Consider the following 19210-nt stretch of genomic DNA (forward strand, 5'->3'; position numbering starts at 1 on the left):
TACGGCTCGACTTGCCTAAACTCCATTCACTTTTGAGGGGTTTTCCACTGTGGATAGTACCTGGTACCTGGTACTTTTTTGAGTACCACCTCGGTCAAAGTTCCAAGTGAGCCGAGCCTATACTAAATGTGACGTCAAATCCCTGCAGATCACTGATTGGTCAGAGACAATTGTCACTACCAGCGTCACTGGATTTGTGACATGGGACATGAAACCCGCTAGTTTTAAGGTTAGCAACATCGACTTTCGAATCATAAAGTTGCTACTCCACTTATGTTTTTGGATGTGCTGGAGGACGTTGAGGAAACCCATGCAGAGATGGCGACCTATGTGGAGGACATGTGAAACTCTGCTCAAGTCTTCTTAGTGATTTGAGCAATTAAGTTGAAATGTTTTAAATGCCTCTTGCATCTTGATACTTAATATGTGTAAACAAGGCCGATATTATGTTGCTCGCCCAATAGATTGTAGCAATAATATTATCAATATGCCTGGTAATATGTTGTACATTAATTAGTCATACACCATAAGATAAGAGGACCATTGGAATTATAGCATGGAATAAATGTCTTATTCTAGAAAACTAAGTGCATAATTCTTTGTTTTAGAGCACATTTTTCTTTATTCTGAAATGATTAGATGTCTTTGTGGCATTCTGTCTCTTTCTATAGGTTTACCTCCATCTTATAAAGACGCTGACTGGGACACAGCGATCGTCTTCGGATCAGAGTTTAACTTTAGGTAAAGATTGTAGATATTGTACAAAGATCTTGTAGCTATTCAAATGCATTTGATTAATCTAGTTTTTCCCATGCACGGATCTGGGACAGATTATATTTAAGCAGCTTTATGTGCTGCATACTGGGGTGTGGCCTATATGTACTCCAATCCATAATCTGCTCCAGAGACATGCTCTGACTGTGAGAACACCGATGCTAGAAATGTGGATATCAAACAGCTAATTAATGACGCTAACGATTTAACTAGCTAGCCCATTTCATATGCTTGCGTGAAAGCATAAAGACAGTAAAAACAAGAGGAAATTGACAGGAAACATGGATGCCAAACAAAAGCAAGCTAACTTCTTAATGAATAACTAGCATTAATGTGAATAATGTTATGGCAATGTCTAAGTTTTAAGGAAGGTTCTTCTGTTGTAATGTTTTAAAGGTGTTCCACAATGTATGAGTTAATACAGGTCTTGCAAGAGATAGGAGTGATCGTTGATCTTAAAAATTGCTTTTTGGCATGTGGTTTTGAATTTGTACTAAATTTCATTGGTTTGTCAGCAGTACAGCAGATATTACTGGACATATTTAAATATGAACATTGTATATGGTATTATATCAATGACAAGTTTTATTTGACTGCAGTTATAACAGGTTTACCTTCTTACCTGTTGTATATAGATCTGACTTGACTCTAAGCCCACGTCATGAGCAGGCGAAGCGTTTGCTGGAGAGAGCCAGATTAAAGGCTCGCTCTCAAAACCAAAATAGTGACCATGGAACTCAAGTCACTGAGAGAGAAGTCCTGTAAGTGACCACGTCTTTTGACCTGCCCTTTCCTTCATGTTATTTACTAGTCCTTAGAAGAGTCACAGAGTCACCTGTTTTAGTGCAAATTTTGAATTTGTGCAATAGAAACCTGAATGGTAATGCTTGTAATTAGAAATGAGTCAAGCTTGTGATATGAATAAATACTCTCGTAAAAGATTTGCAGTAAAAGTGTTAGTACAGCTTCAGTACTAGATCGATTCACAAATCAAAAAGATGTTTTTCACAGAGGAACCAAACACGTGAAAACATTTGATAATAATGTTTATAACTCTGACAATACAAAATAGCTGAATTGTTGGAATTTAGTTCAACTCCTCGAAGTGGTCTAATGCTTTACCGTCACTTTATGTACGATTACGTAGAATTCTAATCATGTGGGGTTTGAAAAAGTCGATTTTTCATTCGAAATGTAGTAAATAAAAGTCAAAAGTCTTAAGTAAAAGGAACACTCAAGTACAGATACTTAAAACCAAGACGTAACTATAGTAAAAAGTAATGATACTTTATTGCTCCCCACCTAGCTGGGGTGTAAATATTGGCATGCTGATAAAGAGAACATGTAATAAGACTTTAACACAAACTCTGTTCAATTTATACAAATCAGTTACACAACAGATGAATAGGCAGTGTAGAGTCAGAAACTGGATCCGGTGATGTAATGAGATGATATTGTTCTCATTTAGAGCCATGCTGTGAGTTGCATAATCATTATCTCAGCAGCCAATTATTATCTGGGGTGTCCATTTTATGTCATTAATCCTCTCTCGTAATGAACACAAAACCGATCACCTATACACATGGTAAAATTAATCCTAATCCTCTACAGTTTTATCTGTAAAGTCAGTTAATCCATTTAGCATGATGTAATGTGCTAATGTGGTGTTTAATGACAGGCAGTATTTTTCCCCATATTTATTATACTATTAAAATTGAAAAGGATAACAGAGGAGCAGTAATTCCATGACCTAGGATTTAACACAGTCAAAGTTTGGTGGTGTGAAAGAATCGTTGGAAATAGTTGACCACATTTATTTTGGTGAATAATTCAAGGAAATATTAAATTAAGTTTAGTTTACTCTGTTCTTGTAGTTATATTCTATTCACATATTTGTTAGCTATACTTTTCTGTTTTGTTCCTCATATTAACATCCAATCAGTTTTGCCATATCGAGCTAGTGCTAGCACATGAACCCCCAACCTTTTGATCAGTAACCCAGTGATTAACCACTGAGCCAACAAAACCATCAAGAGCCCACAACTGATTTCTCCTGGTTCCACCCTTCAACTTTAGGGAGGTGTTACCAATGTGTAATCCACCAACACTGCAGATCATCACAACTACTACTGAGCAGAAAGTACCTCTGCCTGTCCAGCTGCAGGATGTGCGAGGCAGGAACAGTGAGCAGGGTGCTCACTTGCAGAGACAAGGTCAATTACTCAGTCATGTCCACTTTGAGGATGAGTCAAAGAAAGGGACAGAGCGTCGCTACCTAGATAAAGTTTGTAAGCGTGGGCTGGTGTTGATGGACAGTTCACTGTCTAACCAGCAACCAAAGGCACAACTGCCTCTCATAGTCACACAAGGGAGCAAAGGTTTAGGATCAAGTCATGGTAGTGTAGGAATCACATTAGCCAGTCTGACTAATCAAGGAGATCCCTCTCCGGAGACTGTATTGTGCAAGGATGAGCCCAGGAAATGTGAGGCCTGTGGGAGCATCCTGACACCCAATTATCCCAAAGAACCTAGGCAAAATGCAGAAGGACAGAGAAACACAGGTAATCAGGAGGTCACTTCTGGTCAATCAAGTCATCAAATCATTCAACCAAATCTTTTAGAAGGTACTACTTTGATGGGAAGCTCCAGCCTGGATGAAAAGGTTGAGGCTGCAGGAGCAAGTGATGCCGGAGAGAGAGTATCAGCTTTCGGCAAGCTCCGCAGGAGGAGTCGCAAAGGGGAAAACAGAGTTGAGGCGAGTCATGGCCCTTATGCTCGTGGTCAAGATCTCTTAGCACAAAGACGGAATTCTAGGACCAGATCCAGTCTGGAGGAGGTGGCTGGGCCTCGTTCCAAACCTGCACGTGGTGTTACTTTTGCTATTGATTCCTTTACACCAACAACTACAAGCTCCAGAAACTATAGGGATTCTGCTGGGATACAGCTGCCAATCAAATCAGCTTTGAAGTCTGGGTCCAAGAGCAGGCCAATAGAGCAACACGGGGTGATGATCCTGCCTTCAGCTCAAGAGGTGGAGAGAAGTCCTCATCGTTCTGTTGCTACCCCTCAGGACCTTGGTACACCTTCTCAGGTTTCACAATTCTCCTCAGGACTTACTCCTTGTATCAAACCATCCTCTCTCAGGTACTCCTCACCTGCAGTAACTCCAGTAGAGCCAGTGGATGGTAAGCGCAATAACTAGTATTTCTTTGATGTTCATGGCATTAGTCCTTCTATTTTTGTGTTCTTACAATATTTTTGACATGTTCCCATTGATTACATGGCTTGAAGTATTATACCATTGAGCTTATATTTCTGAACCTAGCATGGATTTTTCACTCTTTATTCACTAGCCCATTCGCAGAGCGAGGATCCCACCTGTGCTGCATCTCGTCCACCAGAATGTCGGCTGATTGTCCGAGGTGCGGCCATATCAAAGACTGAGGACTTGAGAGCAGAACTTCTGAGATCAGAACACCGCAAAGCTGAATTACAGTGGGATGAATATTTAACTCCATCACGGTATGTTCTTTTATCTTACCGAAAGTCGTATTGATAAATCACAGTTTTCTTGCTTTGGAGATTTTGGTGGAAACTTTGTAGTGAAGGTCGCCAACTCATCCCTTGGTGGAATATGGTTTATATAGCCAGCCAAATAGCAAGAGATTTTATTTAGTCCAGATAACAACATGTTAGGTCTTGCTTAGTCTTAGCAAGTGGGGGTGGAGGCTACTTTCAACATTTGAGAGATTAAATTAGTCAGATCATATCCCAGCCCTTAACCATCCTGCTTGAAAATAACACAAAGACCAGATCTAAATCAAACAATACTGCATCCTGTTTATCATTATTAACCCAGATTATTTTTGTGCATAGGAAAACACTGGAGCGGGAAGGTCGCCCTAAGCTCTCCCTGCGCCGTTTTTTGTCAGCCATGGGCCTGAACAGCATGGGAAAGATGGTGAAGGGCAGTCGGTCCAGCAGCATGGAGCATCTCTCGCTTTCCACAGCCAGAGCTTCTCCAAGCCCCACTCACAAAGGCCGAACTCTCTTGCAGAGAACCCCCTCTCTTCAGGCCCTTCATACTGTTAGTATAGCTACTTATCTATACTGGAAATCTTCTCAAAATCTCAGACACTAATTAAACTGGTCTTTGAGATTTTAATAGCATTGTTCTTCACTTTTTTCCACCAGGAGTCTCCTCTTGCTCAGTTGCGTAAAGCTTCTTCTGTACAGAGCCTGCAGTCTCCAAAGAAGAAATATGAGCGCTCGACTATTCTTGGAGAACTTCATTTGCCTCTTACTCTGGGACCAAGGTTTGTTGGGAATACTAATGTTTTTAGAAACAGCTGTAATATAGTACTTTACCTCAGCACGGTTGAATTCTTGAATTTAACAACATGGCTCTTATATTAGTTGTAGTGGTAATTTAATCACAGGTGTATATTAATGCACTCATTCATAGGGACTTGTATGGTGGACACTCCAGATAATCTAAGGCTGTTTTTTTTTTTTTCACATTTATGCTTATCTCTGCTTTTTTTTTTAGGGATCTTCATGTTAAAAAGGGAATGGAAAACTTAGATGCATGTCAAGTTTCAGGTCCAGTGGGCCAAATTATCCAGACTTTCCCTGATGGTTCTTTGTTACTAGAGCTCACTAGACCAGTCAACGCACCTTTCGGCTTTGTCATCTCTAGAGGAAAAGGTCGACCGGACTCAGGTACTGATCAGATTCTTCCGCATTAGTGAAAGTTCCCATCATAAGGTATGAACAAATAAAACAGACACCTTTTAAGAAGATACCTTTTTCGCATAGCTAGTTCATTTTTAATTACTTACACCAGGGTTTTTCTTCATTTCTGTCTGAATCAGGATATTAGTAATATAGCAAATGCATAATGCAACATTGCCTTTATGGTTCAAGTGTCTGCACTAATGAAATTCTCTTTTCACAGGAGTATATGTGGAGCAAGTGGGAGGCAGTGCCACAGAGAACATCTACACCAGCCTTTTGGGAGTAGGAGATGAAATCCTGGAGGTAAACGGAGAGAAGGTGACTGGACTGAGCCTCGATCAGGTGACCTGTCTGATGACCCGCGAGAGTACGGCTACTGTCCGGATCCTTCCACATCGCTGGATCCAGCACTGAACTGCACCACCACGCAAAAGCCAATACCAAGAAATTGATCCAGCTACAATTATTGAATTTTGTATATTAGAAAAAACGACAGGATGGAATGTGCACCAAGTCCTACTAAGTTTTTGCTGTTACTATAGAAACAACAACTACTGTCCTAGCCATGCTGTTCTTGAAAATGAATCACCTTCTGACCAATCAGATCTGAGAATTCAACAGTGCTGTAGTATGAAGATAACATAGCTAACATTTCATATATTTCAGCTTAATTCACAGGTGTAGGCTTGAAATGCATTATGGGTAATACACGTATATACCTCGGCCACCAAGCTTAAGCTCGTATGCACACTCAATATTAATTACTATTACTGTTAATAAGGTATTTGATTTAGATTTACAATTAGGGTTCTATGTGTTCTAGTAAGCTGTTTTTTTTTGTTGTTGATTTTTTTTGGAATAGCTGACATTCTAGTAGAACGCTAAGAAGATGTAAACGATTAGTTTGTTTATGTCTGTTTTACCTCAGCAGTGCCACTTGTCCCATATCAACAAACTGAATGTGAAAATATGTATCATCTTTGACGCGAATAAAGAAAAATAAAATGAGTAAAGTTATATACGGTAATGCTGTACGTGGAAGAGAATATGATGAGGCATTCTATTATAAAATAATCAACCACAGGGTGATATTCTTTGTTAAAAAAAACCAATACATTAAAAAATAAGATCTGTTACTTTAGACATGGATAATGTGTTACTGAATTACAGTTGGAGCTACTGGGAGAGCTGCTGCTATAGAAAATGAATCAACACCTTCTGACCAATCAGAATCAAGAATTCAACAGTGCTGCAATCGATTAAACTTTTACGTAACAAGATAAAACATTTTGTTGATGTACATTTACAAATTGTAAGCGGGAAATATCCAGTGATTTTTATTGTCCGGCTTATCAATACATGTAGTTTAAAATAAATAAAGAAAACATTTAAAATAAATGGTATAAAACCTAGACACTTTTTGTTACCATTGAAGGTTCATTATTTATCTTTCTTATTTAGATGAATAAATGAATGTATTTGTTAATTTAAAACTAATTTCTTTAATGTTAAAATAACCGTACTCTATTTACCTAAACAATAGGCAGACGGACTAATAGTATATCCAGTTATCTAAAATGTATTTAATTATTTATTTTGTGACCTGTGGTGTATTCAATTAGAAAATAAAAAAGAACATGTGCTTAATTATGTATTATTTAAACTATTTAATAAAAATTATGCAAGTAAGTGAGTGTGTTCAGATCAGGGTCATCTCCATTCACCATGCCCAGAGCCAAACAGATCCCTCAGCCTTATATTGACTGCCACATTCTTTCTGTCTCTGTAAGAGACCGGAGTAACACTGTGCTGGCCATGATGCTTCTGCAGGTATCTATTCTGCTTTGGTTTGGAGCCTTTAGGTTCAGTTTCTCCGATGCGCTTGTGGACCTGGAACCGATCCGGACTGAGTCAGCCCTGCTCAAACCAAAGGTGATGATCGCCATTCTGGCTCGCAATTCCCAACACAGCCTTCCTTTTTACCTGGGCTGCATCGAACGCTTGGACTATCCAAAGGACAGGATTGCTATCTGGTAATTGCTTCTTGTTTAGTGAATCCCAAAAGTTGTTGTTTTTTTTATATTTTATTTACTCTTCCTTTTCTACTTTTCTTTTCCAGTGGGGCAGTTGTGGTTTGACAGACTGCATGCTATATATAAGGAATTCAGGCAGAATAGTGAAAGGGCAACAAGTGTAGCATAAAATGGATAAACATTAACATACAGCTAAGGAATATCATACACATACAGCAGTATATAAAAGTGTATGACAAATTGTGCTTGTCTTTATACATATCCTCCATTTTAGGACCATTCGTATCTGTGTGCCCTGATAGAGAGAGAGGGGCCCTAATTGGCACCCGGGTCCGAAATATGCTGCGCTTGAACAGTAAACAGTGCTGAGGGGCAACAAGGAGACTCGCAGCGAAGTGATAAAATGCAGACTGAGACTATGACTTATTCACTGCATGATAACGCTACCGACTAATATCGTGTGTAGAAAATGGAGGATGACACGAAACGACACTACAGTCACAGTGCAAGTGTTTACATTAAATAGAATTAAATAAATATTTGTTCATACACATTAACTTTACAGAATTTTTCAACTTAGCCCAAATGTAGCCTACATTTAATTTCAACAGAAGACCCTCTGCCTTTCAAGTAGTCTGGCAATTCTATACTCTCTCTCAGTTTCTTCTTCTTAATCGATAAGATTTTGTTAATTCTACACTCTGGTGTTCTGTTAATTCTGTTCTCTCTTTCTATAAGTCTGTTAATTGTAAACTCTGGTGTTCTGTTAAGTCTACATTCTCTGGAGTTCTACTGTTCTGTTCATTCTATTTTCTCGTTCTATTATTCGGTTAATTCCACACTCTGGTATTCTGTTAATTATACGCACTCTCTTTCTATTATTCTGTTAATTCTATTTTCTCTTTTTTATTCTGTTTATTCTGCATTCTCTGCTGTTTTGTTAAGTCTATGCTTTTTTCTATTATTCTTTTAATTCTATTTTTCTTTTTTATTATTCTCTTAATTCTGTGTTCTCTGGTGTTCTGTTAATTCTATGCTCTCTCTTCCTATTATTCTGTTAATTCTATACTCTCTGGTGTTCTGATAATTCTATTCTCTCTCTTTCTATTATTCTGTTAATTCTATGCTCTCTTCCTATTAGTCTGTTAATTTTATTGCCTCTGGGGTTCTATTAATTCTATGCTCTCTGGAATTCTGTTCTCTTTCTGTTCTTCTCTTCGTTCAGTTCTCTCTGGATTTACAGTATGTTAATTCTGTTAATTCTATGTGCTAGAATTCTTTGCTGTCTACAGAAGTGTCTTAATTCTATCCCCCTTTCTCTGTTCTGTAAAATTCTGTTAATTATATTCTCTCTTGCTTTCAAGAATGTTGCTAATTATATGCACTCACTCTCTCTTGCTCTAGAATTCTGTTAATTCTATTCTCTCTTTCTAGAATTTTGTTATGTATATGCGCCCCCCCCCTTTTTTTTTAGACTTTTGTTCATTGTATGTGCTCTCATCTAGAATTTCATCAAATCTCTTAGCTCACTCTCTTTCTCTAGATTTCAGTTCATTCTTTTCCCTCACTTTCTACAATTCTGTTAATTCTATAATCTCTGTAATCTCTGCTAATTCTATATTGTTCCCTTTTATAGAATTCTGTTAATTCCACGTTTTCTCTTTTTTTTCTAAAACTCTCTCTCTCTCTCTCTCTCTCTCTCTCTCTCTCTCTCTCTCTCTCTCTCTCTCTCTCTCTCTCTCTCTCTCTCTCTCTCTCTCTCTCTCTCTCTCTCTCTCTCTCTCTCTCTGCTGTCATGTGGCAGGAATTTCCATTGGAACATATGTAGAGTTATGCTCTAAAGGGCAAACACACCTGGTGAAAATGAGAGAAAACAGGTTCTAATGCTTGGCACACTACTGTACTGAAGAGAAGTTTTTCACATATATCTTAGTACTTTTCTGAATAGAATCGACTCTTGATAGAATTCTGAATAGAATCAATTCCTTGCACTGTTTCTGAAGTGTGATTTTTGTGATGTTATCTTTGTAAGTGTGAAGTAACCAGGTACTGTATTATACTTAAAACAGTTATTCTGGGTTTGTGTGGTTATCATAGCATGACTATTATTTCACTGCTATCCTCTATAGCCTGAGAAATCATGATGATACTCTCTGGCCTTTTTACTTTACATGAAAACTCGACCTAGTAAATAATGTTGGACCTTGGTTGCAGGGCTGCAGCAGACCACAGCATTGATAATACGACGGCCATGCTGCAGGAGTGGGTGTCTGGAGTGGAGGGACTGTACCATTCCGTACGATTCCGGACCACGGAGAATGGGCAGAGGTAGATGTCCGGGTCTAAATAATCCATTTTAATAATCTGTTTAATAATATAGTGTAATAAGAATAGCAAATAGAGACACTTTTGAGCAAAAGTTACTTACACATGAAGCATCCAATCCAAGCATAGAGCTGTCAACTTGATCAAGAGCCCAATGATATCGTTTAGCCGCATGAGAAGTGCAAATACTGCATCAAAACAATTATTATTGTTGTTAATCACATTATATGATTAAGAATTATTTTTATTATAGTTCCTATGCTGATGAGCTTGGTCCCAAGCACTGGCCAGACTCCAGATTCAGCCATGTGATGCAGCTGAGGCATGCTGCTCTCCGATCTGCCCGGTCTCAATGGGCCGACTACATCTTGGTGAGTTGGTTGGTGAGCAGTTTTGGTGAGCAGTTGGTTGTTGAGTAGTCTCCAGTGTCAGTGCTTTGTAACAGTCGTAGGGAAAGCTGTGAATTGAAGTTTTCTGACACGACAATGTCTTCAGGAGACTGGAGGACTTTTGCATTTGCAATAGCACGACAAATAGGGAATTCACTTGTTTAGCGGCTGTTCCACAATATTAAATGTAATTATAACTAATGGAATAGATAAAAAAAATGTTAGGTTGGCAAAAATCTGTGGTGTTAGATGGATTAAAACACTTTGGGACATGCCTTCATTGGAAAATAATCAACTTCCGAGTGGTACCAGTAACTCTGCTTCAAATCAGGCCATCATACCAGCCCATTGTTGATTATATTCTTAAAACAGCATGTTCCATAACTGTTTTATTCTTGACATGAGGGTCTTCATACTTACCCGCATCTCTCATGCCATACTGATCTTATCCTTCTAGTTTGCCGACAGCGATAACTTGCTGACAAACCCGAAGGTCCTGAGCCAGCTGATAGCCGAGAACCGCACACTGGTGGCCCCCATGCTGGAATCCAGAACGCTCTACTCCAACTTCTGGTGTGGTATGACCACACAGGTAAACGATATCTTCAGTACCGTCCTTGTTTTTTGGGTTTTAGTTGTCTTTTATTAGTGTAGGGTCATGAATTTGCCTCCATAAGCAGCCTTATTCAGGATAAAATGACACCACAGCGACAGTGTGGAAATCCCAAGATATATTAACACATCGCTACATCAAAGAGCACTTTATATTGTATACATAGCTTTGTTGACAGGTGTTTATTAGCAGTCTGAATGTTATAACAGAGTATAGAAGGATGTAATATGTCTTATGTTTTAGATACTCATTACTGTATCTTGTGACTTTTTAGTTTAGTTTTTTATTATTATTATTCCACAGGGGTATTATAAGAGAACCGAGTCATACATTCCCATTCGAAACTGGAAGCGGGTTGGGTGCCACGCCGTGCCCATGATCCACTCCACCATGCTGCTGGATTTACGTCGCCGCACCAGCCGTGCCCTGGCCTTCTACCCACTCCACCAGCTCTACCAATGGATCCTGGATGACATCCTAGCTTTCTCCTTTTCAGCGAGACAGGCAGGTGAGCTCTGACTTACAGTACATAGCTATTCAAACTCACTACTCAAATTTATTTACTAATTTTGTGATGCAAAGAGCGGTGGCTTCGTGGTTAGCACTACTGCCTCACACCTCCAGGGTTGGGGGTTCGAATCCTGTCGCCGCCCGGTGTTCGTGGCGTTTGCATGTTCTCCCTGTGCTTTGGGGGTTTCATCCCCCAGTCCAAAGACATGTGTTGTAGGCTGATTGGCACTTCCAAATTGTCTGTAGTGTGCGATTGTGCCCTGCGATGTGTTGGCATGCAGTCCAGGCCTGGTGTCCCCGGCCTGGTGCCTCAAGTTCCCTGGGATAGGCTCCAGGTTCCACTATGTAGGATAAGCAGTATTGAAAATGGAAGGATTGATGGATGGATGCAAAGAGGAGTTGCTGTTACCTCCTTACCAAGAAACCACAAAAACACAACATCCTCAGTTCTGATTGCTACAAAGCGCTGACACTGGAGACTCCTTCCATAAATGTTCAATAAACTAAACAAAATAAATAGATTATGTGGCATGTACAAGTCTGAGGAAATTGTTAAAGCTGTTAAACAACACCTTCTGACCAATCAGAATAAAGTACTGTGGTCAAAATTTGCATTTGATTTTTTGACTTTCAAGTACACCGACTGATATTAGATCGATTCTGACCTTGTTCGCTTGCTTCCCTGCAGGAGTGCAGATGTTTGTGTCTAACAGAGAGCATTATGGGTATTTGCCTGTGCCACTGCAGACCCAGCAGACCCTGGAGGATGAGGCAGAGAGCTTCACCCACACACTCACGGAGGCAATGCGTGAGTCACATAATGGCTGATGCACGTCGAGTTTGCAGTTCTGACGATGTAAAACTTTACATATACACTCAAGGCCAAATTAATTGGAGAAAAAAGGAAAAGGTTGTTTGTTTGTTTTTTTTTTTACAATTTATCTTCAAAATATAGACACGTATTTTTAAAATTAGAATACACCCAACCCAAAATATCAGGAAAAAGAGTTTTGATGTTTTGGCATGAGTCGAAACCTGAACATTACAACTGAGATGATACAAAGAGGCAGTTGAAAAGGCAATAAGTGGCTATATTAGTTATTAGAAAACATTTGGTAACACTACAACACACCCAGATAAGCCATACAGGAGTCAAAATCTAGTCCAGTCTTGTTCACGCAGTGCTCCACACAGGCCTCACTCTGTACACACAGCTTTCACACCCTTGTGTAAACTCGCACCTCTGAACTTTTTCTTCTCTGTCTCTCAGATGAACCTGTCATGCTATTATGAAAGTCACGATATATGAATATCACAGCAGCATTCAGGATATCCCAGCAGTTTATATACAGAATACTGTATAAAATATATTTCATGACATTTAATTCTTCTCTGTGCTCTGTAGTTGATTTCGCCTTGGAGCCTTCACGCTATTTGCACATGCCATCCAGAAACAAAGACAGAATGGCATTTGATGAGGTACATCTGATTTCTCTTTATAGTTTACAACATTACGTGTAGCACATTACTCAATGAAAAATAGAGGGCTTTAATATATAAAGATTAAAACCCGACAGGGAATGACTGTTATTATCCTATAACATATAACAGCATCCTGAAGTGGTTTATTCCTCTAATACCAGAGAAATTTGCCCAAACTGTATATATATACATATATATACACGTTGAGTTAATGAAGGACACGGCATACTTTTTAAAATCAATTTATAGTTACATTCAATAGAATCTCTGCCAAACAAGTTCATTTTGGTAGTAATTTTACATACATTATAGAAGCTTTACCCCTTCACTTTTTTTTGTTTAATAACATGTTATTTTTAAAGTTATTTTAAGATTATGTGGAGTAGCCTCCAGACAAGTCTTTATGAATTATTAGAGTCTGTTGTCAGAGCTGCTTTTACAGAAAAATAATCAACACCTTCTGATCAATTAGAGTTGAGTTGAGAATTCAACAGAGCAGTAGTAACCATATAGTGCAGCATTTGGTGGGGGTTGTTTTATTTTTTAATTCAAACGTTTGAAAGCAGAGTGAAGAATAACCATTACGAGAAATTATATTTCTTGTGGACTTCGTTTTTTGGACCCTTCTGTACTTTTCTTGCAAATATTAATCCAGAGTTTTCCCTCCCTCTTTTTTTTTTGTCAGATATACATCATTAATCTAATGCGCCGCATGGACCGTAGGGTGCGTATGTTGCGCACTTTGGATGTTTTGGGGATTGAAGTCACACTGACTGATGCCGTGGATGGCAAGTACGAGATTACAATATGGCTGAAAATAGTACACGTGCAATATAAATTGCTCTATTTAAAAAGTAAGAAATTGATTTATTCCAGAGCTTTGAACTCGTCGCAGCTCCAGGTTTTAGGGATAGAGATGCTGCCCAGCTACCAAGACCCTTACTCTGGCCGAGTGCTCACGAAAGGAGAGATCGGATGTTTTCTCAGCCATTACAACATCTGGAAGCAGGTAGGAGCAGCACATGCTCTATACTAATGAATGTTTGCACAAGAATAGAGGTTAAGAGATAAAATCGCAGAGCGGCCATAAAGCCACTGTTTGGCCCTTGAAATAATTATAGATATAAATGCAGGGCCAAACTCATAAATGCAGGGCTAGATTACTTCAGAATTTATCCCATTCACATCCATGCTCGAATCACACTTCTGATCAGTAACCCAGAGCCTTTAACCACTGAGCCACCACTGCCCACTACCATGGTGTTAAGCAAAATAAATTTGGTAATAAAAAAAAAAAAGCTTCTCAATGTTAAAAAATTCTATTTAAAAAAAACATATTTGATCCAAGACCCCATTTTGCATTCATTACTTAATACATTGCTTTTCCTAATGGCCTACAAATTTCTCTGTAAAATGTATATAACTATGGTATTGGGACACTAATAGAATAAATATACAAGACAAAATTTCTATTTTAAAATGATGGTGCATAAACTTTTTGCACAGTAGTATACTGTCATCTATTGACTGCACAAAGGTACAGTACATCGTGTAGCCAAAAACTGTAGTGAAAGCCATTTGAGTGTCATTTGAGGCGAGTAGTGTACGTAATGATTTTGTACCATTTGTGGGTGGTTATCTTCACAGCTCCAGTGAAAAATTAATAGAATTACTTCTAGACAGAGGGGGAAAAGAGGATGTTAAGGGAACAACTGTTTATAGTTATAGCTATAATGTAAGAAATAACAGGAATTAACTTGTTTTGCGTACGTTCCACAACATTACATGTACTGTAACTATAAATGGATAATGGATAATGGATAAAATGGATAATGTGTTGGGTTTTTGGGGTGATAAAGGTATTGCTTAACATCAGACCACATCAGACCACTTTGTCCTTTATTATAACAGCATGGCCCATTGTGTTTTATTCCTTACAAACTCTACTGCTGGCTGATCCTGATAAAGTGTAGACAGATTAAGAGGAAAAAGATTCCCCACATTCCACAGATTCACACTGACAGACATTTTGTCTCCCTCAGGTGGTGGAACATAAGCAGCAACAGGTACTCGTTCTAGAAGACGACATTCGCTTTGAACCGAATTTCAAGAGGCGTCTGAACACAATCATGGAGGATATTTGGCGGACAGAGCTCCAGTGGGATTTGATGTACGTAGAGTTTGATGTCACGAAGTGCATTTGCCTAAGTTTTGGATTTAACACAGGTTCCTGTCTGGCTTTAGGAAAGTACATGGCAAGCCAGCTGCGAAACAACAAAGCGACCGGAAGCTGATTAGAAGAAAGGGTTGCTGAAGCAGACCAGCAATTTGTGACAGGCCGAGATTATGAAAAGTGATTCTACAGTTACTGTTTACACTAATTATCCTAATAACCCTCAATTTTCCCCCTCTCCCAGATACGTGGGCCGTAAGCGGTTGCAGGTGAAGAATCCTGAACGCTGGGTGCAGGGGATAAAGAACCTGGTATACCCTGATTATTCCTATTGGACTCTGGGATACGCACTTTCTCTTCAGGGTGCTAAGAAACTGCTGGAAGCCAAACCTTTGGGCAAAATGCTGCCAGTAGATGAGTTCCTGCCTGTTATGTTCAACAAGCACCCTAAGTATGTTAGTAGTTTAGTAGATTTCACACCTACATCACATTTTTTATAACCTCATTTCGTGACCTCAAAGGCTTATATTCTCAGACTTAAATTGTACATTTGAGAGCAAATCATCCTTTGCTTCCTCCATGGTTACTGAGTGGAAATAAGGAACCCGATTTACAATTTATACGTATAAAAATAATTCGCAAGTTGTTGAAAATGAGTGTATGCTACACAAGCAAACAATCCAAAAGAAGAAACCATTTTAGAGCATCTTTAAAAAATGTTTCCACATTAAAAATAATTTGGAACAAACGAAAAGAAAGACATTCTGACATGACTGTCTTGAGAACTGATGGCGTCTGAGAAGTAAGACGTCTCACATTTTTAATGATGATATGTCATGAAGAATGGACAAAGAAATGGCAAAAAAAGAGTTATGGGTTGTTAATGGGTGTTCTGACAGTAGTGCCAACTGTAATTTATATTGCAGGTTTATTTAAACGAGCTTGTTGTAATATATAATTCATTCACAGGGACTTGGTGGACGCACCACAAAATCAAGAACAAATAATTAATATGCTGTTATTTAACAAATTAAAAACATATACCGGTTGATACAGTGGAAGAAGTATTCAATTTGAGTGCTTTTAAACAGTCAGTAAGTATCTGCCACAATAAAGTCTTCAGAGACAAAGCCATTTATGGTTTCTCTGTAACATGACAAGATGCCTTTTTATGGCTGTATTAACTTGAAGCGAGAGATAATGAAAGGCTGGTGAGACTGTTTATAGCAGTTGCAACATAGGTGACGGATAGGGTCACAATGGTCTGGTCACTTTTGAAGAACCTTAATTGCTCATCTACCACTCATCTCGTGAAATCTCGGAAAACATCACATTTTTAAAAAATTAGGGTTCCTCAATGGTGCTTTGGATGGATAAGGGTTCAGAACTTACCAATAAAGAGTTCTATACGGAACCCTCGCTGTTGGGGAGTTCTTCATAGAACCCCCTTAGTAGACTTTGCACTAAACTAATTTTCACTAAACTAAGGGCTTATGACTTACTACCAATAGATATCTGTGATGGGGAACAGAGTATTGATATATGTCTGGGGTGGGGATCAAGAGGGGGTTAAGAGTATTGAAGAGGATGAGAGATGGGGAACCAAAGATTGATGGATATCTGAGATGGGGTTCAGAGAATTGATGGGGAACTGGGATTGGGGTTAAGAGTATTGAAGGGGATAAGGGATGGGGTACCGAGTATTGCTGGATATCTGAGACAGGGATCAGAGTACTGTCTGGGATGGGCATCAGAGTATTGATGAGGATATGGCATGAGAATCAGAGTATTGATGGGGATCTTGGATGGGAATCAGAGTATTGATGAGCATCTGGGATGGGGATACGATTGTTGTTGGGAATCTGAGTATTGATGGATATCTGGTATGGAGATCAGAGTACTGATTTATATCTGGGATAGGAATCAGTGCATTAATGGATATCTGGGATGAGGATCAGAGTATAGATGGATCTCTGGGATGGGGATTAGAAAATAGATGGGGATCAGAGTAATGACACGGATGACACGTAAAACTTTCCTGAATCTGTTTATAAAATAGAGCTGAGACAAGGCTTATGTTTATGAATAGGAAATGTGTTGCATCCAAATGGTTCTTATACTATGGCCAGTCCTGTCTTTCTGAAAATAGGAAGGTAGTTAAATAGTTAATTGAAGTGTAAATAGTTCATTGAAGTCTATTAGATAAATTCTGTCTGCTTTCCAGATTCTTTTTACCCATAAATTCGTTTCCTTATTCACAGAGAAGAGTACCTGGCTCACTTTAAGCAGCGGGACCTGCTAGCCTTCTCAGTGGAACCTCTCCTCCTCTACCCAACCCACTACACAGGAGAAGCAGGCTATAGCAGTGACACGGAGACGTCCACCATCTGGGACAATGAGAGCATTAACACAGACTGGGACCGGCAGGGTACCCACAAAAAGCAGAACCGTGGCGATGCAGCCCCTGTACCTACTTCCGATGGGGGCAGCAGGGATGAACTGTAAGCTAGCCAATCACAGTGCAGAACTGGACAGCATGGGGTTTATTGCATTTTATGGACATCAAAATCTGGTCATATATTCGAAAGGTGCTGACAAGGTATTGAGGAAAGATTTGTGTCTTAAACACTTACAAAGGTCAACAAATGAATGACAACAAATATGAAAGTCAGATTACATCACGCATAGCCAATATTACTTACATGTCTATATGTATTATGTCCTTTGAAAATTCAGAGCCCAAGGGTTCTTTGGTTGTCCATTAATGGTTTTATACAGAATCCAGTAACTAACCCAGAAAGGGTTCCAAGTTCCACGTACCATTTCAGGAAGCTAAGAAGTCTTAATTATCCCATGAACTCTTAAAGAACTTAAGAAAATAAGTACCAATAATTTGGAGTTTACCCCATTAATACATGCACTCTTGGGAAAAAGATTCTTCAGTGGTTCTTTGGATGACATAAGAGTTCTTAGCGTAAAAATAATAATAATAATAATAATCTACTTTTATTTAACCCTTTTATTGTAGTGTTCTACACTGAACATTGAAGGGATCCCCCAGGGTACTTTAAAGGATTCGCTGGATAAATAAGGCTTCTTAAAAAGGTTCTACTTGATCCCTTTCTGATTTTGTTTTTGGAACATTTTGTTGTAAAGTTCTACGCGGAGTCTTTAATCATTCCCCCCAGGGTTCACTGGATAACCAAGAGTTATTAGCTTCCAAAAAACGTTCTTTATGTACCCTTTGTTCTAGGTGTTCTACATTAAACCTCGAAGGGTTTCCACAGGGTTCAGCAGTTCCTGAATTCCACCGGAACCCTTTCTGATAGGAAAACCCTTGTTGCTGTGTTCTATACTGAATCATGAAAGGTTTCTTCAGAAGGACAATCGAAGGGTTCTGAATATTTTACCCCAGATTATATTTTAAACTATAAAGAAAACATGTCATTTACATTATGCTAATCAGCGCCAATTGATGATTTTTTAAAAAAATTACATAGTGTTTCAATAACGTCACATTCCAACAGATGGAGAAAATCCTAAAGCGATTTCTTGAACAAGCCATATAAAAAAAAAAAAAATCACTATAAAACATACAATCATCATAATTAAATTTTTTAATTTATTTAAAAAGCACTGGCAGTTTCTTGTACTTTGAGGCAAAATTCGCTACTGAAAAAACACCACACAAACAGCATGTAATAAATTAAATCAGCAGAGGAATACCAAAAGAAAACCAACCATAACAAAAAATAACAACATGCTTGTACATCTGTGAAGTATGGAGGTTCTAAGCATTCAGTTTTAATCACCTGAGGAGATGCATTAAAGCCCAAATCCTGACGAGGGCATAACCTCATGAAAGGAAACAGACCTTTGATGCAGTCTTGACAGACTTATTAGTGTGACTGCTGACCTGCACAAAAATGGAGTGTATTTGGTTTTAGTGTGTAAAAACAAACAAACAAACAAACAAAAAAATACAAAGCTAGAATAAATGAGGTCAAGATTGGATTGACAAAGCAAGGAGGCAGCTTTTTAGATGAAGATTAGCTTTTCTCTCACTATAACTAATTGAAACAAAACAATACAACTCATACTCATCTTGACAGACTCATTAAAAAAACCAAACATCAGGGTTCCAAAACAAATTTTACTAGCTGTTAATCACTAC

The 19210-nt window shown here is 38.7% G+C and overlaps 1 protein-coding gene across 3 annotated transcripts; it reads left to right on the forward strand.

Annotated features, from left to right (window-relative positions):
• Positions 1-7150: 7150 nt before the first annotated feature.
• On the forward strand, positions 7151-19133 carry colgalt2a (collagen beta(1-O)galactosyltransferase 2a). 3 transcript variants are annotated; one of them, XM_053628364.1, is made up of 12 exons: positions 7151-7544; positions 9759-9872; positions 10123-10240; positions 10716-10850; positions 11175-11379; positions 12070-12189; positions 12787-12860; positions 13549-13655; positions 13740-13872; positions 14906-15033; positions 15281-15487; positions 17298-19133. In XM_053628364.1, exons 1-12 carry the CDS (start codon positions 7237-7239, stop codon positions 17539-17541), a joined length of 1893 nt encoding a protein of 630 aa, XP_053484339.1. In that variant the 5' UTR covers positions 7151-7236; the 3' UTR covers positions 17542-19133. The 3 variants fall into 3 exon arrangements, with proteins under 3 accessions (XP_053484339.1, XP_053484338.1, XP_053484340.1); XM_053628363.1 differs by having other exon boundaries at positions 13549-13872; XM_053628365.1 differs by lacking the exon at positions 17298-19133 and having other exon boundaries at positions 13549-13872; positions 15108-15408.
• Positions 19134-19210: the final 77 nt, after the last annotated feature.

Source organism: Ictalurus furcatus, chromosome 7 (genome assembly GCF_023375685.1).
Source record: "Ictalurus furcatus strain D&B chromosome 7, Billie_1.0, whole genome shotgun sequence".
Taxonomy (NCBI): Eukaryota; Metazoa; Chordata; class Actinopteri; order Siluriformes; family Ictaluridae; genus Ictalurus; species Ictalurus furcatus.

What these genes read in the sequence shown, in the direction of transcription:
- colgalt2a (XM_053628363.1), top strand. Translation starts at nt 7,237, where the DNA reads ATGCCCAGAGCCAAACAGATCCCTCAGCCTTATATTGACTGCCACATT. An exon ending in AATGGGCCGACTACATCTTG is followed by an intron (nt 10,241 to 10,715) that starts GTGAGTTGGTTG and finishes TTATCCTTCTAG; the next exon opens with TTTGCCGACAGCGATAACTT. An exon ending in CTTTTCAGCGAGACAGGCAG is followed by an intron (nt 11,380 to 12,069) that starts GTGAGCTCTGAC and finishes GCTTCCCTGCAG; the next exon opens with GAGTGCAGATGTTTGTGTCT.